Source organism: Antechinus flavipes, chromosome 1 (assembly GCF_016432865.1).
Source record: "Antechinus flavipes isolate AdamAnt ecotype Samford, QLD, Australia chromosome 1, AdamAnt_v2, whole genome shotgun sequence".
Taxonomy (NCBI): Eukaryota; Metazoa; Chordata; class Mammalia; order Dasyuromorphia; family Dasyuridae; genus Antechinus; species Antechinus flavipes.
In genome coordinates this window covers 268,673,421-268,693,397 of record NC_067398.1, presented here as the reverse complement: position 1 = coordinate 268,693,397, position 19,977 = coordinate 268,673,421, and the positions used below count along the sequence as shown (strand labels likewise).

Sequence of the window (19,977 nt, the reverse complement as noted above, 5' to 3'; positions counted from 1 at the left end):
CTTTACAATTTACTAGATATCTGGTCCTGGCCTGTGAGCCAAGCCTTTGCCACTCAAACCCTATTTAAAATCCCTCTTTTTTTAAACAACAAAGGCTTATTTGATGTTTTTATTCTTCAGTTGGCTTGGGAAAAGTTAGGATGTATATATTTTAGAAAGAGCATTTATATCATATTTAAGCAATCATATATGTGTGTGTATGTTCTAACATATAGTATAACTTTTTTCTTATTTAGGCAAAAATGATGAAAGCAAAGTAATATTCAAACAGGCAGCACTGGTCCATCTTTTGGTAACAATTCGAGATATCCTCTTAATGTGTACGTTGGACATAGCATTGGGTTAGTCAAAAAATAATTCATTTCTTTATTTTTTACCTTGCCAAAATAAGACATTATCTAACCTAGAAACTGTCATTTAAAATTTTCTTTCTTTATTGAAATGTGGATATTTTTCAGGAAATGTTGCAACATTTTCATAATATAATCTATATTTTGTATAATTCTGAAATTACTAAAGACAGATATTTACATGTTATTCTTTAATTTTATTTAAATTTGATGACCATTTTAAAATGAAAAAATATATCTAATAATTAGAATCACAAAAATCTAATTCCTAAACCAAAGTGGAGACATACATTTATAATTCTCATGCTGTCTTTTAAAAGTTAATATTAATATTTTGCTTTGCAAATAAAGTCAACAAGAATTTACTAAGTATAATAGAAATACAAAGGCAAAAAATAGTCCATACTCTCAAGGAGTTCACAATCTAATAGGAAAGATTGCATATAAATGATCTTATAAAAGTAAGATATATAGATATAGATAATAAATTAGAAATGAGCTAAGAAGGAAAATACTAAAATTAAGGGGGATTAAGAAGGCTTCTTATAAAAGGTAGAATTTTAGCTAGAAGAAATCAGGGTATTAGGAGATAAATATGAGAAAGAAGAGAATTCTGGGCATATATTTCATACAGTGAAATTATATAAAGATAAAAGATGGAATACTATGTTCAAGGACAACAAGAAGTCAATTATGGATGTTTAAAAAATATTTGTTGATTTGCTGTTTATCATTTTGGGTATATACATAAAAAGTAGGCAATTTCCTATTTATCAAGTAATAATATCTTGATTTGGCCCCATTTGTGTTAATAATAGATTAAAGTATACATAACTAGAATGATAAAGCCAAACCACTTTTTATCTTTCACACCACACAAAGAAAAGATTTCCAAAATATCAAGGCTATGAAACTGATCTTATTTTGTTTTGTATTATTTATCCTGAGATTGTTTTAATTTTTTAGTAAATATAAGGCATATAATTTATATAAAGTACAATTTACAATAAGATATATAATATAATTTATAATTTAGTTTATTTCACATTTAATGACTATGATGCTAGAATATAGTCTAAATATAGTCTAAGTTTTAAAAATAAATTGGAATTAGGGATAGTGGCATATGCCTGAAATTCCTGCTGGTAGGAGATACTACAACTAGTGGATTGTTTGAGTTTGGGAGTTCTGAATTGTAGTACAGGTAAAGCTCCTCTACTGTCTGCACTAAATGGAGCATAAATATAGTGAGCCATAAGTAGGGGAGGTGGAGCACCAGGCTGCCTAAAGGAAGGTGAATTAACTAAAATTGGAAACTGTTTATTAAAGTTTCTGTACCCATCAACATTGGGATTGGATTTATTAGTATTTATTGGTAGTCACTGAATTTCTAGCCTGAGTGAGATAGGAAGACCAGGCCTCAAAAAACAATAATAGTAACAAAATAAATAAAAATAAACTAGAAAATAATATAATTCAAGTGGTAAGATTAATTATGAATTAATTAATTCAGTACTACTGTACTACTGTCAGTACTACTAAGCTGATACCAATAATAAGCAACTCAGTTGTTTTCCTAAGGTTATCCACAGAGCCCTAGGTGTAATACCTTCTCCCCCTCCCCCCAAGTATGTGATACAGAATTCAGCTTTTCTCAAAAAATATGAAAGATTAAGGCATTACAGATGTGTTGTAATATGACTATAGACAAAAATCTATTAAAAATATGATAGTTGAGGCATATAGCTATATATTGTCCTTAAATTACCTAATAGAATATTCGTTCTCATAATTATTCCCTTGGCTCTATTTTAGTTTGTTTTCTTTTTAAGATGACCTAATAAAGACATCTTTTTTATGCCTTCATTCTATTTTCAAGTTTTCCTTTAACACAGAAAAATAATAACAAAAATTGAAGTAAACATCCAATGACTTTTGTTATTTTTTTCCTCTTAGTTTCCTGTTTGTTTAATATAAGGTTTATTTTTTTTAATTATACAATCATTCTTTTTTCTTTGGTTTATAACAGGATATTTACTGAAAGCAAAAGATGTCTACAAAAGTATGTTAGGTTCCTGTTTGGATAATATTTGGAGACAGCTTGAGATTGTACAATTTATCAGGAAGAAAAAGCCTGAAACCAACTATAAAGAACAAGAATTATATCACCAAGTGTTACATTTGGTACAAACAAACAGTACAGAAGAACAACAATTTAAGGTTAATAATTTGTATAAAATGTTCTTTAAGCAACTGGAATTCAAATTCTTATTAGCTGGCAAACTTTCTTAGTTTAAATAATCAATTTCCAAGATAAATTTTAAATTTACTTTATAAATTATTAAAGAGATTACTTAGTAGTGTTGTGAAATTTAAATTCTGGAAGAAGTCACTTAATTTATTTGAGAAATTTTCTTCTCAGGTGACTAATTGCTTAATTTTTCCAGTTTGGCATAGAGTCTGGTTCAGTGAAAATATGGTTTGCATTATATGGCAATATCATAATTCACAATGAAAAAAGTAACTTTTACTCTCAGCATTTTTATTAGCTTCTATATATAAGAAACAGAATTTTGTAAGAGAATCAGAATATTCAAGGGATTACCAGTCTCATTAGTGTCATTTATCAGTTGTGCGACCATGAGTAAGATGCCCACCCCCGCTGAATTTCATCTATAAAAATGCAAAGAATAAAGCTAACAGTAACAATTTCAATTGGATTATTATTATGAAAGCTCTTTAAAAATTGTTTTGAAAGTACCTTTTAAATTATTAAGTGCCATATTAATATGAAAAGTTGTTGTTCAAATTATTTTTGGTTACCCAAGTGCCATTTCATTCACTTCTTACAACCCTATGTAATGCAAATATTATCCATGTTTTATAGATGATAAATCAGACAATACAAAATTAAATAACTTGCCCAATCTTAATCACATAACTGGGACCCAAATTGCAAGTGCAATTTTTTTCCTCAAATACATAAACACGTATAATAATTTAGTTTTCTTATGATTATCTTATAGTAGTTTATATTAGATTCACATTATTTTTCTTTAGTAAATTAATCACGTCTGACTCTTTGTGAGTCTATTTGGGGTTTTCATAACAAAGATACTGGAATAGTTTGCCATTTCCTTTTCTACAAATTTACAAATGAGGAAACTGAGGCCATACAGGGTTAAGTGATTTTTCCAGGGTCATATAGCTAGTAAGTGTCTGAGGCCAGATTTGAGCTCAGAAAGATGAGTCTTCCTGATACCAGGGCTATAACTGTATCTACTATTCCCCCAAATTCTCCCTACATTGGATTCATGTCCAATGCTTATTTAGATGGATTGGATTTGTGATCTTATTGATGTGCATAATAGCTCTTCTAGTTCAGATTATAATCCCTCCATACTTCATCATCCTGTGTACTTTTTTGTTCTTATATTTCCTTAAATCCTCCACAAAGGTAGTAACCATATCAATGAAGGTCTTCCTTTGGTTCTTACCTTTATCTGTAGCACAAACATGCCACTTGAGCCATGTGTGACCTTTCACTGTTGCCACATAATTAACACCTTTCCTTTTCTGGTCATACATATTCTTGATTATGTCTTTTAGGCCACATCCTACTTAAAGTTAATTTTAGGTAATATATTACAGCCAACATACAGACTCCATGGGTTTTTCATTGTCTTTTGGTTAGAAATCTGAGCACAAATTAGTTACCTAAGGGCAAACCTGGTTTTCTGGAAGATAAAAAAGCCTATGTATCCTCATAGCTCTACTTCTAGGAGCTGCCAATGGCAGCCTTTGATGGGCAGAAAGAGAAACATGTTTTAGTTATATGTGCTTTTACTCATTAAACCAGAGAAGAAGCAGTAGTGAGGTCTTTCAGCCTCCTGACCTCTAAAGAAGATAGAATCATGTGAAAGCAACATCTTCATATATGAAGGGCAAGTAAATGGTGGGCCTATTTCATATAGCTTATAAATTTAGAGCTGAAGGTGACTTTAGATGCCATCTATTCTAACTCCCTCATTTTATAGATAAAGAAATTGAGACCCAGAGAGGTTCAATGATTTGCCCAGTGTCACACAGATAGAAATGGCAGAGCCAAAGCCAAAAACCAACTCCAGAGCCATCTCCACTGTATCACATGTTTTTCAAACATATAATGCACATTAGTACCAGAAGCTATATTACTTTGGTAATCCAAAACCATATTCTCATTATAAGATGTGTAATCATTTCATAAACAATCCTTGTTGCAGCATATTAATCATGAAATCTAACACTAATATGAAAGATAATTTATAAATGTATTTAGTACTTGTAAGTGAAGAAATTGGAAAATTGATGTTGCAGTCAAAATGTTGCAAATAGGAAATGAGACATTCATTGGTAGGAGGAGGGAATCCAGAAACTCTATATATTGACTTTATTTCCCATATAACTTTTGATGCATATACTGGCAATTTTTAAATGTTTTTCTCTAGACTCTGGTGAAAATAAAATAGGATTTCTAAAATAAATTGACAGCAACAGGAATAGCCATCACACAGCAACTTATGTTCCTTTAAAGTTCATTCTAATCCAGAGTTATCTAGCCAAGTCCTAATTGTAGTTACCTATCATCCTCCAGGTCATCTCCTTTCACAAAGAGCTCAATAACTGGCCCAATCTTTTTCTCTAATTCAAATCTTATCTATACGTGTGAAGATTTTAGTATAGATATTGATGTCCCTTCATATACCTTTGTTTCTCAGTTCATCAGCCTGTTTGATGAAATTTTGCCAATTCAGTCAGTCAGTTTCAGAACTAAGTCAGTATCAGACCTACAGGGACCTTCACATATGTTCTCACCAGAACAGTGAGGGTATTGGGTGGTTGCTTCTGGTGATGAAAAGGTTAAGTACTTAGTTTTTGTCCATTTGTTATCATCACCTAGCAGTACCTGGTATAATAGGTATTCAATAAGTGTTAATTGCATTGTCATTCAAGTTTTACAGAAGAGTTGGAATTTGTCTTTTTAATAGTCCTTTCAGGTGGAATTCTCATTTATGTACATAAATGATGATTTTTTTTTTAAATTTGATCAGATGTTAATTATAACAAGAATGGACTCCAATGATGAACATTGTTTCCTTACTGAAATACTTAGCAAAATAAAAGGTTAGTATTTCTTTTTCTTTATTATTGAATTAATTTCAATTTTATTCAGTGTTTCAATAGTATTCCATTTTTCATGTCCCCATTTGGGGTTTTCTTGGCAAAGATACTGGAATGGTTTCCTTCTCCAGCTCATTTTACAGATGAAGAAAGTGAAACAAACAGGCTTAAGTGACTTGCCCAGGGTCACACAGCTAGTAAGTGTTTGAAACTAGAGCTAAATTCAGATCGTCTATATTCCAGACCCAGTGTGTAGAACACTGTGCCATATAGCTGTAATGTCAATGTATACATTTCATTTGAAGACAATGCCTGGATTAAAAACTGCTTGAAAATGCTCATCTTTTTTTTTTATTGCTATTTTCTTTCTCATTTTTTTCCTTTTTGATCTGATTTTTCTCATGCACCATGATAATTGTGGAAATATGTATAAAAGAATTGCACATTTTTAACATATTGGATTACTTGCCATTTACAGAAGGGGGAGGGGGGTAAGGAAGGAAAAAAATTGGAAGACAAGGTTTTGCAAAGGGAACTGTTGAAAATCATCTATGCATGTGTTTTGAAAATAGACAGCTTTAATCAAAACATGTTGAAGAATATGGAGAAATGAGTTATGTTATTTATGCAGTATTTGTGTCCTCTAATTGTAGAGGTGTTTGTTAGTCTCATTATATTCTTTCAGGAAAGCATCTTCCTTTTTCAGTATTGGGAGAATTGAGTAAAATGTGATCTTCCCACTTTAATTCAGTGATACTGAGCTAAGTGAATGAAAATAATTGAATTCCCAATATGCAAAAATCATTAGGAAATGTCTATATGTATAGCTATATGAGGGATAACTAATATATAAATGTTATTGGTTTCTATGACCAAAAAAATTGCTTTAAAAATGAGATATAGCATGTCTCTCAGCTGTGGACCTTATTTTACTGTGAAATTTATTCTGTTCACCATATCCTTTTGACCATCTTAGAAACCCTTAACATCCTTAACTCACTCTTCCTTTCCTCCAATTTCTGATGAGTTACTTCTTTTTACTCTTTATCCAAGCCTCTCTCATTTTCTCCAGTGAATTGCTCTTAAATCAATTGTTCTTTCTCTTACCTTCATACTCCTCCTATCTTCTGGTTCTTTCCTTATTGGTTTCAAACATGATCAGAAATACCCTGTCCTTAAAATACCTTCTCTAGCATTTATCGTCCTTTTTTTTCCCCATTCTACTCAGCATTTATTTTCATTTGAAGATAGTGGAAATTACTTATAAATCATTGACAATACAAGTTCCCTTTGTCTGGCATTGTCCACATAAATTGTTCAACTATTAAATGCAAATGTTTTATTTTTAGTATAAAGACAGGATAATATGACAGCTAACTAGGAACCAAAACCATAAACTATAGTAGACATAAACCCTTGCAATATAAATTAATTATCATTACAAAAAGGCAATCACTGATCTTTGTCATCTTCAAAAGCTATCATCCTTTCTCAGCCAAACTAGTTGAAAAACTATCTATAATCAGTTCCTTTTTCCTTTCCTATCACTTACTTCTCAGCTCTTGGAATCTGGCTACTAACTTCATCATTCAGCATCATCATTAAACTGCTCTCTTCTAAGTTAACCAAAAATCTCTTATTTGTCAATCTGATTATCTTTTCTTGGCCCTCATCCTTCTTATTTGACACTGTTGACCACCTTCTTCAATACCTCCTAAGTGAGTTAATATCTTTTCACCAGTTATATCTTAGATACTGTTTAAAAATATTTAAAGTTTTTACTCTTTATTGTTTTGAAATCAACTATTAAAATGTAATTCAAAAATTTACTTTTACTTCAAGTCTGATTTTCCATGTGTCATGTAGATAATAGACAAGTACTAAGTCCTCCAAACATCTTGATCCATTTTTTCAGTGTGTTCTCTCTAATATTCATTATTCCTCCCACTTATTTCTCATCTTCGCTTCTTGCCAAATAAATAACACCTTTCAATCTTCCTCATACTTCCCATGCCAATGGTCCAATATAAATCTAAAAAGATTTTTTACTCCTTCCAAAATTTTCATCTGCTGTTTGCCACTTTTAAAAAAGAAAGAAAGAAAGAAAGACTAACTTCCTCCTTAAACTCAGCAGCTCCACCACTAATGCTTCATCATAGTGTGGAAGTAGCCTCTGAGTTCTCAGAAACTACAACAGTGGAACAAAAGCAATGGCTATATCTACCCCATTGAAAAGATTTTGAGTGGACTCTTGATTCAGCTGCATGTGTGTTGTCCAAAAATCTAGCAGAGTTCAGAGATATTTTTCATGAGATAGATTGCAGAAGGTTTTATTGTTTTGCTATATCAACTCTAGGAACCTATCTACTAATATGATTTGCAGTCTGTACTAGTACAGGGAAATGCTTACAATGACAAAATTACAGATCTTTGAAGTATTGAAATAATATAATACTTGTGTTTGTGGTTTTGTGGGTATACACATGTGTATTATCACTATAGCTGTGTATCTAATATATAGCAAAATATCTTAGTTTCTTATCAATGTGTCCTCAAATCACACTGTAGGACTTTAATTTCTAAAGCTGTTACTTATAGTAGATAGCTTTTACTAACTTAAATATCCTGTTGTCTTTCTGATCCCAATATTTTCTCAACTTTCATCTTGGGCTCCATTTTATGCTTGGTTTCCTATACAGCTAAGAATTGTTTCTTTCTTCTTTGATTACAGTAACTATCTCTGTTTCCTACTGGTTAAGCTTTTTGCCTTATGTAATACTATAAAATTAACATATTCCTTCCATCTTACAAGTTCTCAATCAGTGCATTTAACAGTAGGTAGTATTTTTATACTGTAACTAATATATCATTTTAGCAAATCAGGACTTTAAATAATATGAATAGACCTGAAATTATTATGATGAAAGACATATTTTCTTTTGAATTTTCTGGATCCAAACCATCAAATCAACTCAGAAAGAAATGATTACATACATACTATGTATCTAGCATATCACTCCTTTACATTTTACAGATGATTATACTATAATATAATAAATAGTTTGCCATCCCTAGAATAAGCATTTCTTATCTAAATGTTGTCCCATAAGAATGAATGAGATGTTCATATGCTGGCACGTTTTTAAAAAAGTATTTTATTTTTTCTAATTACATGTAAAGTCAATTGTTAATATTTGATTTTTAAAAACTTTTGAGTTCCAAATTTTCTTCCTTCTTTCCTCATCTCTCCCCCCCAAGATTATACATATGCAATCATGTAAAACATATGTCCTATTAGTTAGGTTGAGAAAGAAGAAAGAAACCAAAAGAAAAAGAAGAGAAAAATAGAATGTTTCAATCTGTATTCAGACTCTATATATTCTTTTCCTAGGCTGGTATATTTTAAAGTATCTTTTTCTGCATACTCTGATAAAAAAGAAAATGGAAGTAAAGTAAATTTGAAAGCAGATAGCAGTAACTAAAGAATAACCATTCCCTAGTGACTCTTCCATAATTCATAGTGATATTTAAATGTTTGGTAGAAAGGGCCACCAAAAAATATATATATTCTCACCATGTTGGGATAAATTCTATTGAAGTTAAAATATATAGTTAGTAGGAGATTCAAATCAGCCAGTGTGAGTTCAAGTTGTTGTTGTCTAGTTATATTCAGAATTCTTATTTGAAGGGGTGTTACGATTCTTACAAGGTGCTAAGTCGGTTGTCTAATTTTAGCATGGTGCTTAGCAGTTCTCTAATTCATTAATGTGCTTAGTACTTGTTCGAGTTGTACAAGAGTTCACACCTTTCACACCTTTAAGAGTTCACATCTCTAAAAGAGCATATAAAACAAGCCCACTGGAAGCTCTGGGAGATTCAGAGCCAGGATTCAGTCAGGAGATTCACAAGTCAAGGAGATTCACAAGTCAAAAGGACAAGCCCACTAGAGGAGGAGCCTACTCTGTCAGAGGCAAGACAGATTCATTGTGCTGGCTGAAGGCTTTGGATTCAGAGAGAGCTAGAGGCTGAAGCTGGCAGAGGCAAAGGACTAGCAACAGGAGCTTTTGCAACCAAGGAGAGAAATAGGCCTCTAAGAAAGTTCACTGGGCTATTTTGAAGGAGACAATAAAGGATCTGAACTTTTAACTCCTGGCTGCATTTGGGATGATTACACTGAACTGAAAGGAAGGCTGCTTCCAGAAGCCCCCCAAGAAATCTGCTCACAGAGAACATTATAATTTAGAGAAGAACACTACAAAGGGGAGAAAATTTTCATTATGATTTTCTAATGATGTGGTCTTAGTATACAAATGGGAGGTGTTTAATATAAATGTTTAATATAAAATTAAGTATTTCCATTTCACTAAGATTGAAAAAGTAAAAATTGAATATCTATTCTATTTAAAACATATACTTCAGATATATAACCTCTGACATATATTTTCTGTTGTGAATGTTAAAAACAACAACAAAACCAAAAACACTCTGATTCCTTTTAAAATTATTTGAGCTTTCACAAAGAAGTAGCCCCTTTTGAAAGATCATTAAATATATTTCTTGGTAGTTAAAATAGAAGTATGTAAAATTAAGAACATTGAAAAATATTTATTTTCCATTGTTTTGTCAACTCAGGTTTAGAATGTATTTCTTTATCTCCTGAAAAAAGAAAAGTTTTACTGGAATCCAAAGATGTTTTAAATGGGTGAGTCTGGTTTTTTTTTTTTTTAATGGATGGTTGACTCTTTAATCAGTATCTATTGTTCTTTATCCCTATTATCCTATGGCTAATGATTTCAAAATATTCAGGTCTACAAAGGATGTCAGGCATATGTTAATTGGCCTTTTAACAGATCTTTATCTTTTTCTGTATTCTGGATTGGGTAAGAAAATAGTAATGATGTGCCAGTCTTGGAGATTATTTCCAAAGAATAGTATTTGAGAATTTTTGGTTTGCTGTTTTGGAAATTGTTTGTGACAACAATAGCTAGCATTTATATAGAACCTACTATGAGGCAGATACTGTGCTAAGTTCTATATAAGTATTTGATCCTCACAACAATACTAGAAGGTAGTTATCCCCATTTTATAGTTGAAGAAACTGAGGTGAACACAGGTTAAGTGGTTTAACCAGAGTTACAATGCTAATAAGTAGCTGAGGCCTTATTTGGACTTAGGTCTGCCTCACTCCAAGTCTAGTGCTCTATCCACTGCATCTGGCTGCCACATAACAGACATTATATTACATTCCATTCCATCACATAATTAGAGAGAACTTGTTTTTAATCACACACACACACACACACACACACACATACTGTTCACAGAGTTAAATGCCTAAAAATTAAGTAATTGTGGGGGGTTTTGTCACTACTACAATTACTGAGATATCTGTAATACCACTCTTCTCATTGATTTAATCTTTCATGAAAGAAAATCCAAAGAGTATTTTGAGTACTATGAGTACATTTTCCCATAGATAATTTATCAAAGGATAAAAACAGTTCTTTAAAAAAATTGTAAACTAGGGGCAGCTAAGTGGCACAGTGGATAGAGCACCAGTCCTGGAGTTAGGAGGACCCGAGTTCAAATCTGACTTCAGACACCTAACATTTCCTAGCTGTGTGATCCTGGGCAAGTCACTTAACCCCAATTGCCTCAGTTATTAATAAGCACATGAAAGAATCTTTCCAACTCATAAAGAATAAGAAAAATAAAAGTTAAAACAAACTTGGCATATTGGCAAAGATGATGAAAAATGGAAATAGTCAATGTTGGAAGGATTGTGTAAAGAGAGATATACTAATACCTTAATGATGGAGTTGTGAATTATTACAGCCATTTTAGAAAAAATTTTGGACCTGTAAAATAAAATGTGTTCTGTAATAAGGTATAAAGCCGCTGGAGGTTATTGATTAAAAAGTAAGTTTCCATATGCACCAAAATATACATAGAAGCAGAGAGCTAAAAATTTAGGTATATAAGAGCAAAAGATATCAATAAAAATCACATTTTTAAAAAATGAAAGATTAGAGTCTACAAACCTGGGTATCAGTAAAATCTAATACTTTTTCATCAAAAATTCAATTAAATGAGGAAATTGTGAAAGTTATTGTCAAGGCACTGTCTTATGAGGAAGAGAGGTTGTCAGATGAAGTAGGGGCAAGGGGACGAGGAAATTCTCAATGTATAGTCTGCATTTTCAGTAAAATATAAGGCAAGGATTTCATATGAAAACATGGGAGGAAGAATTGCTGCTGGTGGTTTGAGGGAAGAAGCAATTGCTGTTAAGGATAGAGTAGAAAGAAAGAAGAGTAAAAAGATTACCTTTTTTGCTTTTTCATGAGTTGGGGGATTCTTTCATATGATTATTAATAGTTATAAAAATTGAGATTAAATATCATAAGAGATTAGATAATATAAATTTATAGTAGCTTCACTCAAGATGATTATAAGACTTTCTTTAGCTCCATTCAACTGCGCATGAATAGGAATAGAGGAAGCAAATAATAAAAGTAATCCAACTATGGAGTTTGGCAAGTTGGTGTGGTTGGCAGTAGAGAAGAGTGTACAGTTGAAATGAAAAGAGTTCACTAAGAGTTCAAGATTGGGAGGAAAGATAGTATGGACAAATTAGGGTTGATGATCTAGACTGTAAAATATTGAGGAGCAGAGAGAGTGCAGGTGAAAGAGAGAAAGAGGAATGGCTTTGACATGAATGAGACATAGGGACAAATGAAATGCTAGGAGATTGTGATCATAAAAAGGAATTTCAATGTTTTGATCATGAAAGTAGCACCCTAATGGACAATGGGAATATGAAAGGTGTGAGCCCTCTTGTGTATAGCTGAATTAGCGTAGAATTGTAGGCCAGAGTTGTTAAGCAGATTGAAGAAGTGATAGCATGATATATTCAAAAGAACAACACTTTTGGATATGCCACAGAGTGGAATTCGCTAGAGCATCACAGCTCCTCCCTCAGTTTAAATGACATTCAAAGCCACTTTCCATTCTCCTGCCATTCTTTCTTTTTTATCTAAAACCCACAGAACGTGGGAGAGGGCTGCTAAGTTACTTTCATAGAGGACTCAGTTCCTTCTTACATTGCTCAAGTCTTCTTCAGTCCTCTCTTTTCTTATACATTCAGATTTTCATTTCACAATATTTATATTATCACAATTGTGAATCCCAATTCACAATATTATATAATATATTATTATATTAGGTATATTATACCTGATTAAATTAATGGTTTTTCAGTTACAATTATAGAAAAATTAGATTTAGTGAAATTAATTTTAATTTTTTTAATTACAAAGTTCACTAACTACAGTAAAATTTTTATACCCTTGAGAGATATAAAGTTATAAATAGATGTAGTCTTTTCAGTTATATCTAACTATAGAATTGCTATTGTTTGTCCTTCATTCTCAAAGACTATCACATCAGGAAGGCAATGTCATGATGACTTACAAGTGAGTTGGATTTAAGTATGGGAGGGCTGTGCAAAGTCATCAGCTTCGTTGTCTCCTCCTCATCTGAGTCCAATGACAAGATATAGATCAGAACTGGAGATGACCTGGGATGCATTAGGAGACCTTGGCCTTTTTAAACTAAGTTCTTGCCAGGCCTTATTGGTCTGAGGTAGTGCCCTTTCAGTGAAATGTATATTTTGACCAAATAATCCAAGAGACATATAAGTTTATCTCATGTAGTGATGGCCATTTTACTAATATTCAGAATCCAAATAACTAAAAGGGAACACGTAATAATACAGATGAAAATTATTAACAATCCAAAATACATTTTATATTGTCATTGCTAGAAATTCCATGATTGTACTACTCAGTTGAAAAAAGTGGCAATAGAAAATTATAATTAATGTAGTCACTAACCTATATGAAGTCAGATGGGAAAGCAGAACTGTAATGTTTTCTAAGATGTACCTGCTTTCTATAAGTATGCAGTACTTCTTTATATGTACAGATATAAGTATAGATATAGCAATTTCCAAAATTGTCAAGTTAATATAGTATTGTCAGCTGTAACAGAATGAGAAAATTTCTGATTATGACTTTTCTGCCAGATAGTCTGCTGATGATAGTGTTTGGAGAAAAACAGGAAAAAAATAATTGTTTTTTGCATTTCAAAACATAAAAATAGGTTGTAGTTCCTTACTTCATGGGGGGAAATAGGAGCATCTAAAGAGGAAAAGGGAAAGAGGAAGACCAGATTAAACACTACATTACACAGAAATTAATACTAATGCTTTTCCTAAATTAGTGAACAAATGGGATTAGTGAATAAAACAGCCAGGAACTATAATATAACTCTTTATCTTTATCAAGTTAGCATTCGCAGTAAGTTATACTTAAGTTTACCCAATCCATAATTTTAATGATATTTTCTTGAATCTTCTAGCCTCAAGAAGTGTTCCTGTGTGATTATACATAATCGATATATTGGACCCGACTTCCCCTGGACTCAATTCTCACTCATGGTAGAATATAATTATGTAGAAAACTCTTGCTGGACTGAACATTGTAAACAATTGAATATTCCTTACTTGGCCTTTAAAACAGTTCTCCCAGAAGGAACTTTTAATGGTAAGGAAAGTTCCAAATGATTAATTTCTCCATTCCAGTTGAAATTTATTAATTTGATTTATACCCTAAATTTTTTAAAGAAATCTTTTGTTACACTGCTTAAACTAAAGGTTTAATAAATACTGCATGCTTAAGAAAAGCATAAAAAACATGCCACTAAGACTCCCTACAGACTTTCTAATGAAATTCAGTCTTTAATTAATTAAACTTGTGAATTGTATTTATAATAGTGAACCCTTTTATTTAATTTGTGTCTAATGCATTTTTAAGCAATTCTCATTTAATGGGCAATGACCTCTTAATAGATACTGAATACCAGTGACCCACAAATATTTGGGTAGGGTTCTAAAACCAGACTCAGTTAACTTTGGCTTCTTCCTACTTTAGCAATAACTCAAAATGATTAATCCAAAGTAGTTAAATTGACCATATCCTGGTATCCTGAAACAATGAACAATAATTATGGAACAGGACTGAAATGCTGGTAGTAATGTAAGTTCCAGGTCCCGTAGATTACAAAATACTAGATTCTGTACCTACCCATGGATCTTGTCCCTAGTGTTTGTTTTATCATCTGTCACTTTCCATCAGACTTTAGATATAAGTAATAGATCAGAACCAAGGCTGGGAATTACAATCTAGTTCTAAAGACTGCAAGTGTGTATATGTATGTTTGTATACATACACATATATATGGGGGAGTGTGTGTGTGTGTACATACACATACATAGGCATATATATAAAAGTAAAATTTTTCTTTTATTTAGAAAATGCCTCACTGGACAAATTTGGTGGTTTTCTTTTGGAAATTCAAATCCCATATGTGTTTCTCACATCTGAAGGAATTCTTAACACACCAGAAATACTTCAGCTACTAGAATCAAAGTAAGTCTCAGATTTCCTAATTTTAGCATAGCTAGTTATTTTCTGTGGTTTATGTTATTACATAATATCCTTCTCAATTCAAAACCTTGCATAGCAACAGACATAAAAATACCTTTGCATTCTTTTATGCAAAAGCAAAAAATTATTCCCATCTGAATATATATTCCCCAAACCACTTAAGGATGGATAGAGTGGAAATGGTAATCATATAATAAGAGCATTGAAGCAATAGAGGTTTTCTTAAATTTCTCTTAGAAATTTCACTGTTTCAGCTCAGCTAATTGTGTTTTTACAGCTACAATATAACTGTAGTGGAAAGATGTTGCAGTGAGTCCTTACAGCAGTTTGGGGATACAGATCGTTATGTGGTAGTAACAATTGATGAGGGCACAGCCATAATTATTCAGGTAAGTTTAAATGCTCAAGAAAATAAACTTAATCAGCAGGGATAGGAAAGATATGTGTGTGTATGTGGAGAAGTGGGGGGAGCAAGGTGTATGTATGTCTGTGTATGTATATGTATATATCTATACATGAACATATAAATATATCCTTTCTTAATTACTAGCCTGCTTGGGGGTTGGGATGAAAGGGGGAAAAAAGAATAAAGTAAAAGTAAGCAACAAAGAACAAAAGAATAGCGTATAAGGAAGTAAAGATGGACACTCATGAATATAATTTCTTCTACTTATATATATACAAATGTGTGTGTGTGTGTGTGTACTTTCTTAATCTGATAATTCGTTATTACTCCCTGAATCTTCTGATGTTCTCTTGGGCACATGAATCCTCCCTGATGTTCTGCTGGGCACATGACAACGGTCTCTTTTGTTTTATATTCCTTTTCTGTTTTTCTTTTTTTCTTATTCTTTTTTTTTAATAAAACATTTTTTTAAAAAAGAAAATAAACTTAAGTAAAAAGAAAATAATGTTTATGTGTCTCCAAGTTTAATAATGGTGTCATTATTAGCTTTCTCATTGAGATCATGAAAGATTATTTCAAAAAAAAAGGACAATAGATCATTAAAAACTTATTTATTTTATCAAATAGATCTAGTTGAAAAGAGAAAAGGGAACTATCTTTTAGTTCCCAGAAGCCAGTTCTTTTTAGGAGATTTAAAAAATCAAGAAATAAAAAGTACAGGGACGTATGTGTATGTTTATATCAGATATTTTGGGTTTTTTAAAATAATTTTTATTAATAGCTATCCCAACAGATTAAAAAAAATTGAAAAATAATATAGAATTGAAACTCAAATTGAACTACAAAACCTGATCTATTTACATTTGTTTTTAAAGAGAGAAATAAAAATAACTTTAAATTTTAAATTTAACAATATTTTAATCTGTTTTCTCTATTCTTTTCTGATCTCTTTTCTTTATGAGTAGTTTAAAAGGTTTTGTTGCCATTATATTTTTTATTTAATATGTTCCAATTCTGTCTTGTCTCTTTTGCTGCTGGTATTGCAAAAGTACTAATGGGTCACATCCATTTGCCAAATTTCATTGGGTCTCAAACCATGAGGGTTTTTCTCTGGAGGCAGTGTAGGAGCATGGAAAGGAAGGCAAGCTGTACAGGCTTTTACTATGCTCCTTTCTTCCTCTCTTGTTATTCCAAATTGCAAACGTAAAGCTTGAGCAGCCTGATGATATTTAAAATGAGATTCTTGGGCTTCTTGAAATAAAGGAGTATTGATCAGCATAGTTAGAAGGCTATCTGCCTTTGAATTACCATCAAAAATAGGGCCTGGAAGTCCACTATGAGAGTGGACATACAAGATATAAATCTTATCTGGATGCTTTCTCACTTGCTCTTGAAGTTCCTTAAAGAGCTGATATATAGTAGAGGCTACAAATTTTATTTGGGCTGTGGCAATTCTTTGTACCATATCTACTGAATAGGCCGAATCAGATATTATATTTATATCTTCTAGATAATAAGTAAGAGCTAAAATGATTGCATACAATTCATTCAGCTGAGTGGACTGACTACTTTCTTTATAGTTAAGTCACGAGAGTATATAGCGCAAATATTATGTTTGGATACATCTGTAAAGATAGTTGGTCCTTTAAGAGGAACTTTAAGAACCTTTTCTTCAAGAATCCATCGCCAATTATGTAATAGTCTGGTTATCTTTAATGGAGACCCGTGTGTAAAATTTGGGGCCATGACTAATAAAATTTGCCACTCTGGGATGGTTTCACAGCAAACATTAATTTGTACATTCGTATAAAAGGTGTATATCTTGTCAGGTCTTATCCCAGATACTTGTACTTCTCACCTAATAGCCTTTAATAAAATTCTAGCCACAAGCACTGGGTAAGGAGTAAGGCTTTGTTCTGGTTGTGCTGAGAGGTTCACCAATTCTATCACACTGTCTCCTTGATGAAAGACTGCTGTGGGTGTCTCTTAAGTAAGCAAAACCCGATATTTCCAAGGGTTTTTGAGTGACTCTTTGAACCACATTGGATAAAGCCAGTTCAACTTCTCTCAAAGCCTCTTGAGCTTCTTTTGTAAGCTGGCGTGGTGAGTTTAAAGCACTGTCTCCCCTTAAAATGTCATATAATAGTTGTAATTGATAGGTAGTCAAGCCTAACACTGGACGCATCCATTGGATATCTCCTATCAATTTCTGAAAGTCATTTAAGGTGTTTAGTTTCTCTATTCTTAAGGAAAGTTTTTGTACTGTGAGCACCTTAGGATATACTTCATATCCTAAATATTGAAAAGGAGCATATCTTTGAATTTTTTCTGGAGCTATGTACAATTTGTAATATCTTAGTGTTTCTATGGTCTTTTGTAGACATGCTTCTAACATTTGTTCCTCAGGTGCACATCCCAATATATCATCCATGTGATGTAATAACATAACTTTTGGAAATGCTTTTCTTATTGGAGCAAGAGCAGCAGCAACATACATTTGTCACATAGTAGGGCTGTTTTTCATTCCCTGTGGCAAAAGTGTCCATTCATATCTTTTATAAGGCTCAGCTAAGTTAATGCTATGCATTGAAAAGGCAAATCTTTTCATATCCTCCTTATCTAGAGGGATAGAATAGAAACAATCCTTAATGTCTATAACCCAAAGAAGCCATTCTTTTTTTTTTTTTAATTTTTATTTAATAATTACTTTATATTGACAGAATCCATGCCAGGGTAATTTTTTTTTTTTTACAACATTATCCCTTGCACTCGTTTCTGTTTTGATTTTTTCCCCCTCCTTCTCTCCTCCCCCTCCCCTAGATGGCAAGCAGTCCTTTATATGTTGGATATGTTGCAGTATATCCTAGATACAATATATGTTTCCAGAACCGAACAGTTTTCTTGTTGCACAGGGAGAATTGGATTCAGAAGGTATAAATAACCCGGGAAGAAAAACAAAAATGCAGATAGTTCACATTCGTTTCCCAGTGTTCTTTCTTTGGGTGTAGCTGCTTTTGTCCGTCATTTATCAATTGAAACTCAGGTCTCTTTGTCAAAGAAATCCACTTCCATCAAAATATGTCCTCATACAATATCGTTGTTGAAGTGTATAATGATCTCCTGGTTCTGCTCATTTCACTTAGCATTAGTTCATGTAAGTCTCGCCAGTCCTCTCTGTATTCATCCTGCTGGTCATTTCTTACAGAACAATAATATTCCATAACATTCATATACCACAATTTACCCAGCCATTCTCCAATTGATGGGCATCCATTCATTTTCCAGTTTCTAGCCACTACAAATAGGGCTGCTACAAACATTTTGGCACATACAGGTCCCTTTCCCTTCTTTAGTATTCAAAGAAGCCATTCTTTAGGCAATTGAATAGGAAATGGAAGTCCAGGCTGTAGAGTTCCCATAGTTTCCATCTGTTCATTTACCTTTCTTAAATCAGTCAACAGCCTCCATGTTCCAGATTTCTTTCTTACAACAAATACTGGGGAATTCCAAGGACTTAGAGAAGGTTATAAGAGTCCTTGGTCAAGTAGCTCCTGTACTATATCTAATAAGGCTTGAATTTTGTTGCTACCTAAGGGCCACTATTCTATCCACACTGGTGTATCAGTTTTCCAATGGATAGGAACAGGTGAAAGTGTTGGCAGGCCTTCAACAGCAGCCCTGCCTAAAAAACTGAGGTACTCATTTTTAATCCTAATTGTTGTAAAATGTCTCTTCCCCACAGATTGATGGGGATTTTTTCAACTATAAAAGGAGTAAACACTCCTGTTTCGCCTTCAAAAGTCCATCTCAAAGGGGTAGCACTAACTTCAGCTGCTATTGATTCACCTATGCCAGACATGTAGGTGTCTGCCTTAATCTTTGCCCAGTGACTAGGCCAGTTGGCACCTCTAATGACCATGTGATCTGCACTAGGGTCTACCAGTCCTTCCAATGGTTTATATAGTCCTACCATTGGATTTATATAGATCGTGATTTATATAGATCACGATTTATATAGATCGTGAGCATAGGTCAGTCAGCTGTTAACAGCTGCTGTCCAGTATATTCTTGGATTTTGTTGCTTAGAGTCAGAATCTGGGCTACTATCACCAGATTGCCTATTAGGAGTCTGTATCAGTAAGCCTGATGCTACTACTTCTCCTGGGTGATAAGTCACACATTATCTACCTGTATTAGTGACTGGGATATTATCTACACATTCCCCAGTTTCCCACATCAGTGTGTGCATGGACACTGTTTTGTAAGTGCTCTCAGGAGATGAAATGGTCAAGCCTATTTATACCTGGAAGTAAGGGATCCATAGACTGGAGAGGAACAGATTTTACCTCTCCAGGGGGTATCTCAGTTGTCTCAGCTGCATACAGCTCTATTCTCCCCAATTGTAATTCCTTTCTCCCATCAGCTTGCTTCCTGGCTGGTTGATTGTATAATCCCTTTCTTCCATCATATGGCTTCCTGGCTGATTGGTCATGTCTGGGTACTGGACTTCTAGGCACTCTCTGGGTGTAGTATCAGCTGCCATCATGCCTCAAGT

The 19,977-nt window shown here is 32.9% G+C and overlaps 1 protein-coding gene across 1 annotated transcript in view; it reads left to right on the top strand.

Annotated features, from left to right (window-relative positions):
* The window catches only part of SHOC1 (shortage in chiasmata 1), a 133,565-nt gene that overhangs the window by 92,130 nt on the left and 21,458 nt on the right, over nucleotides 1-19,977 (top strand). The window contains 7 exon segments of the mRNA XM_051972417.1: nucleotides 237-341; nucleotides 2,380-2,570; nucleotides 5,441-5,513; nucleotides 10,143-10,212; nucleotides 13,929-14,113; nucleotides 14,881-14,998; nucleotides 15,294-15,405. Of these exon segments, the coding sequence (XP_051828377.1) occupies nucleotides 237-341; nucleotides 2,380-2,570; nucleotides 5,441-5,513; nucleotides 10,143-10,212; nucleotides 13,929-14,113; nucleotides 14,881-14,998; nucleotides 15,294-15,405 (854 nt within the window).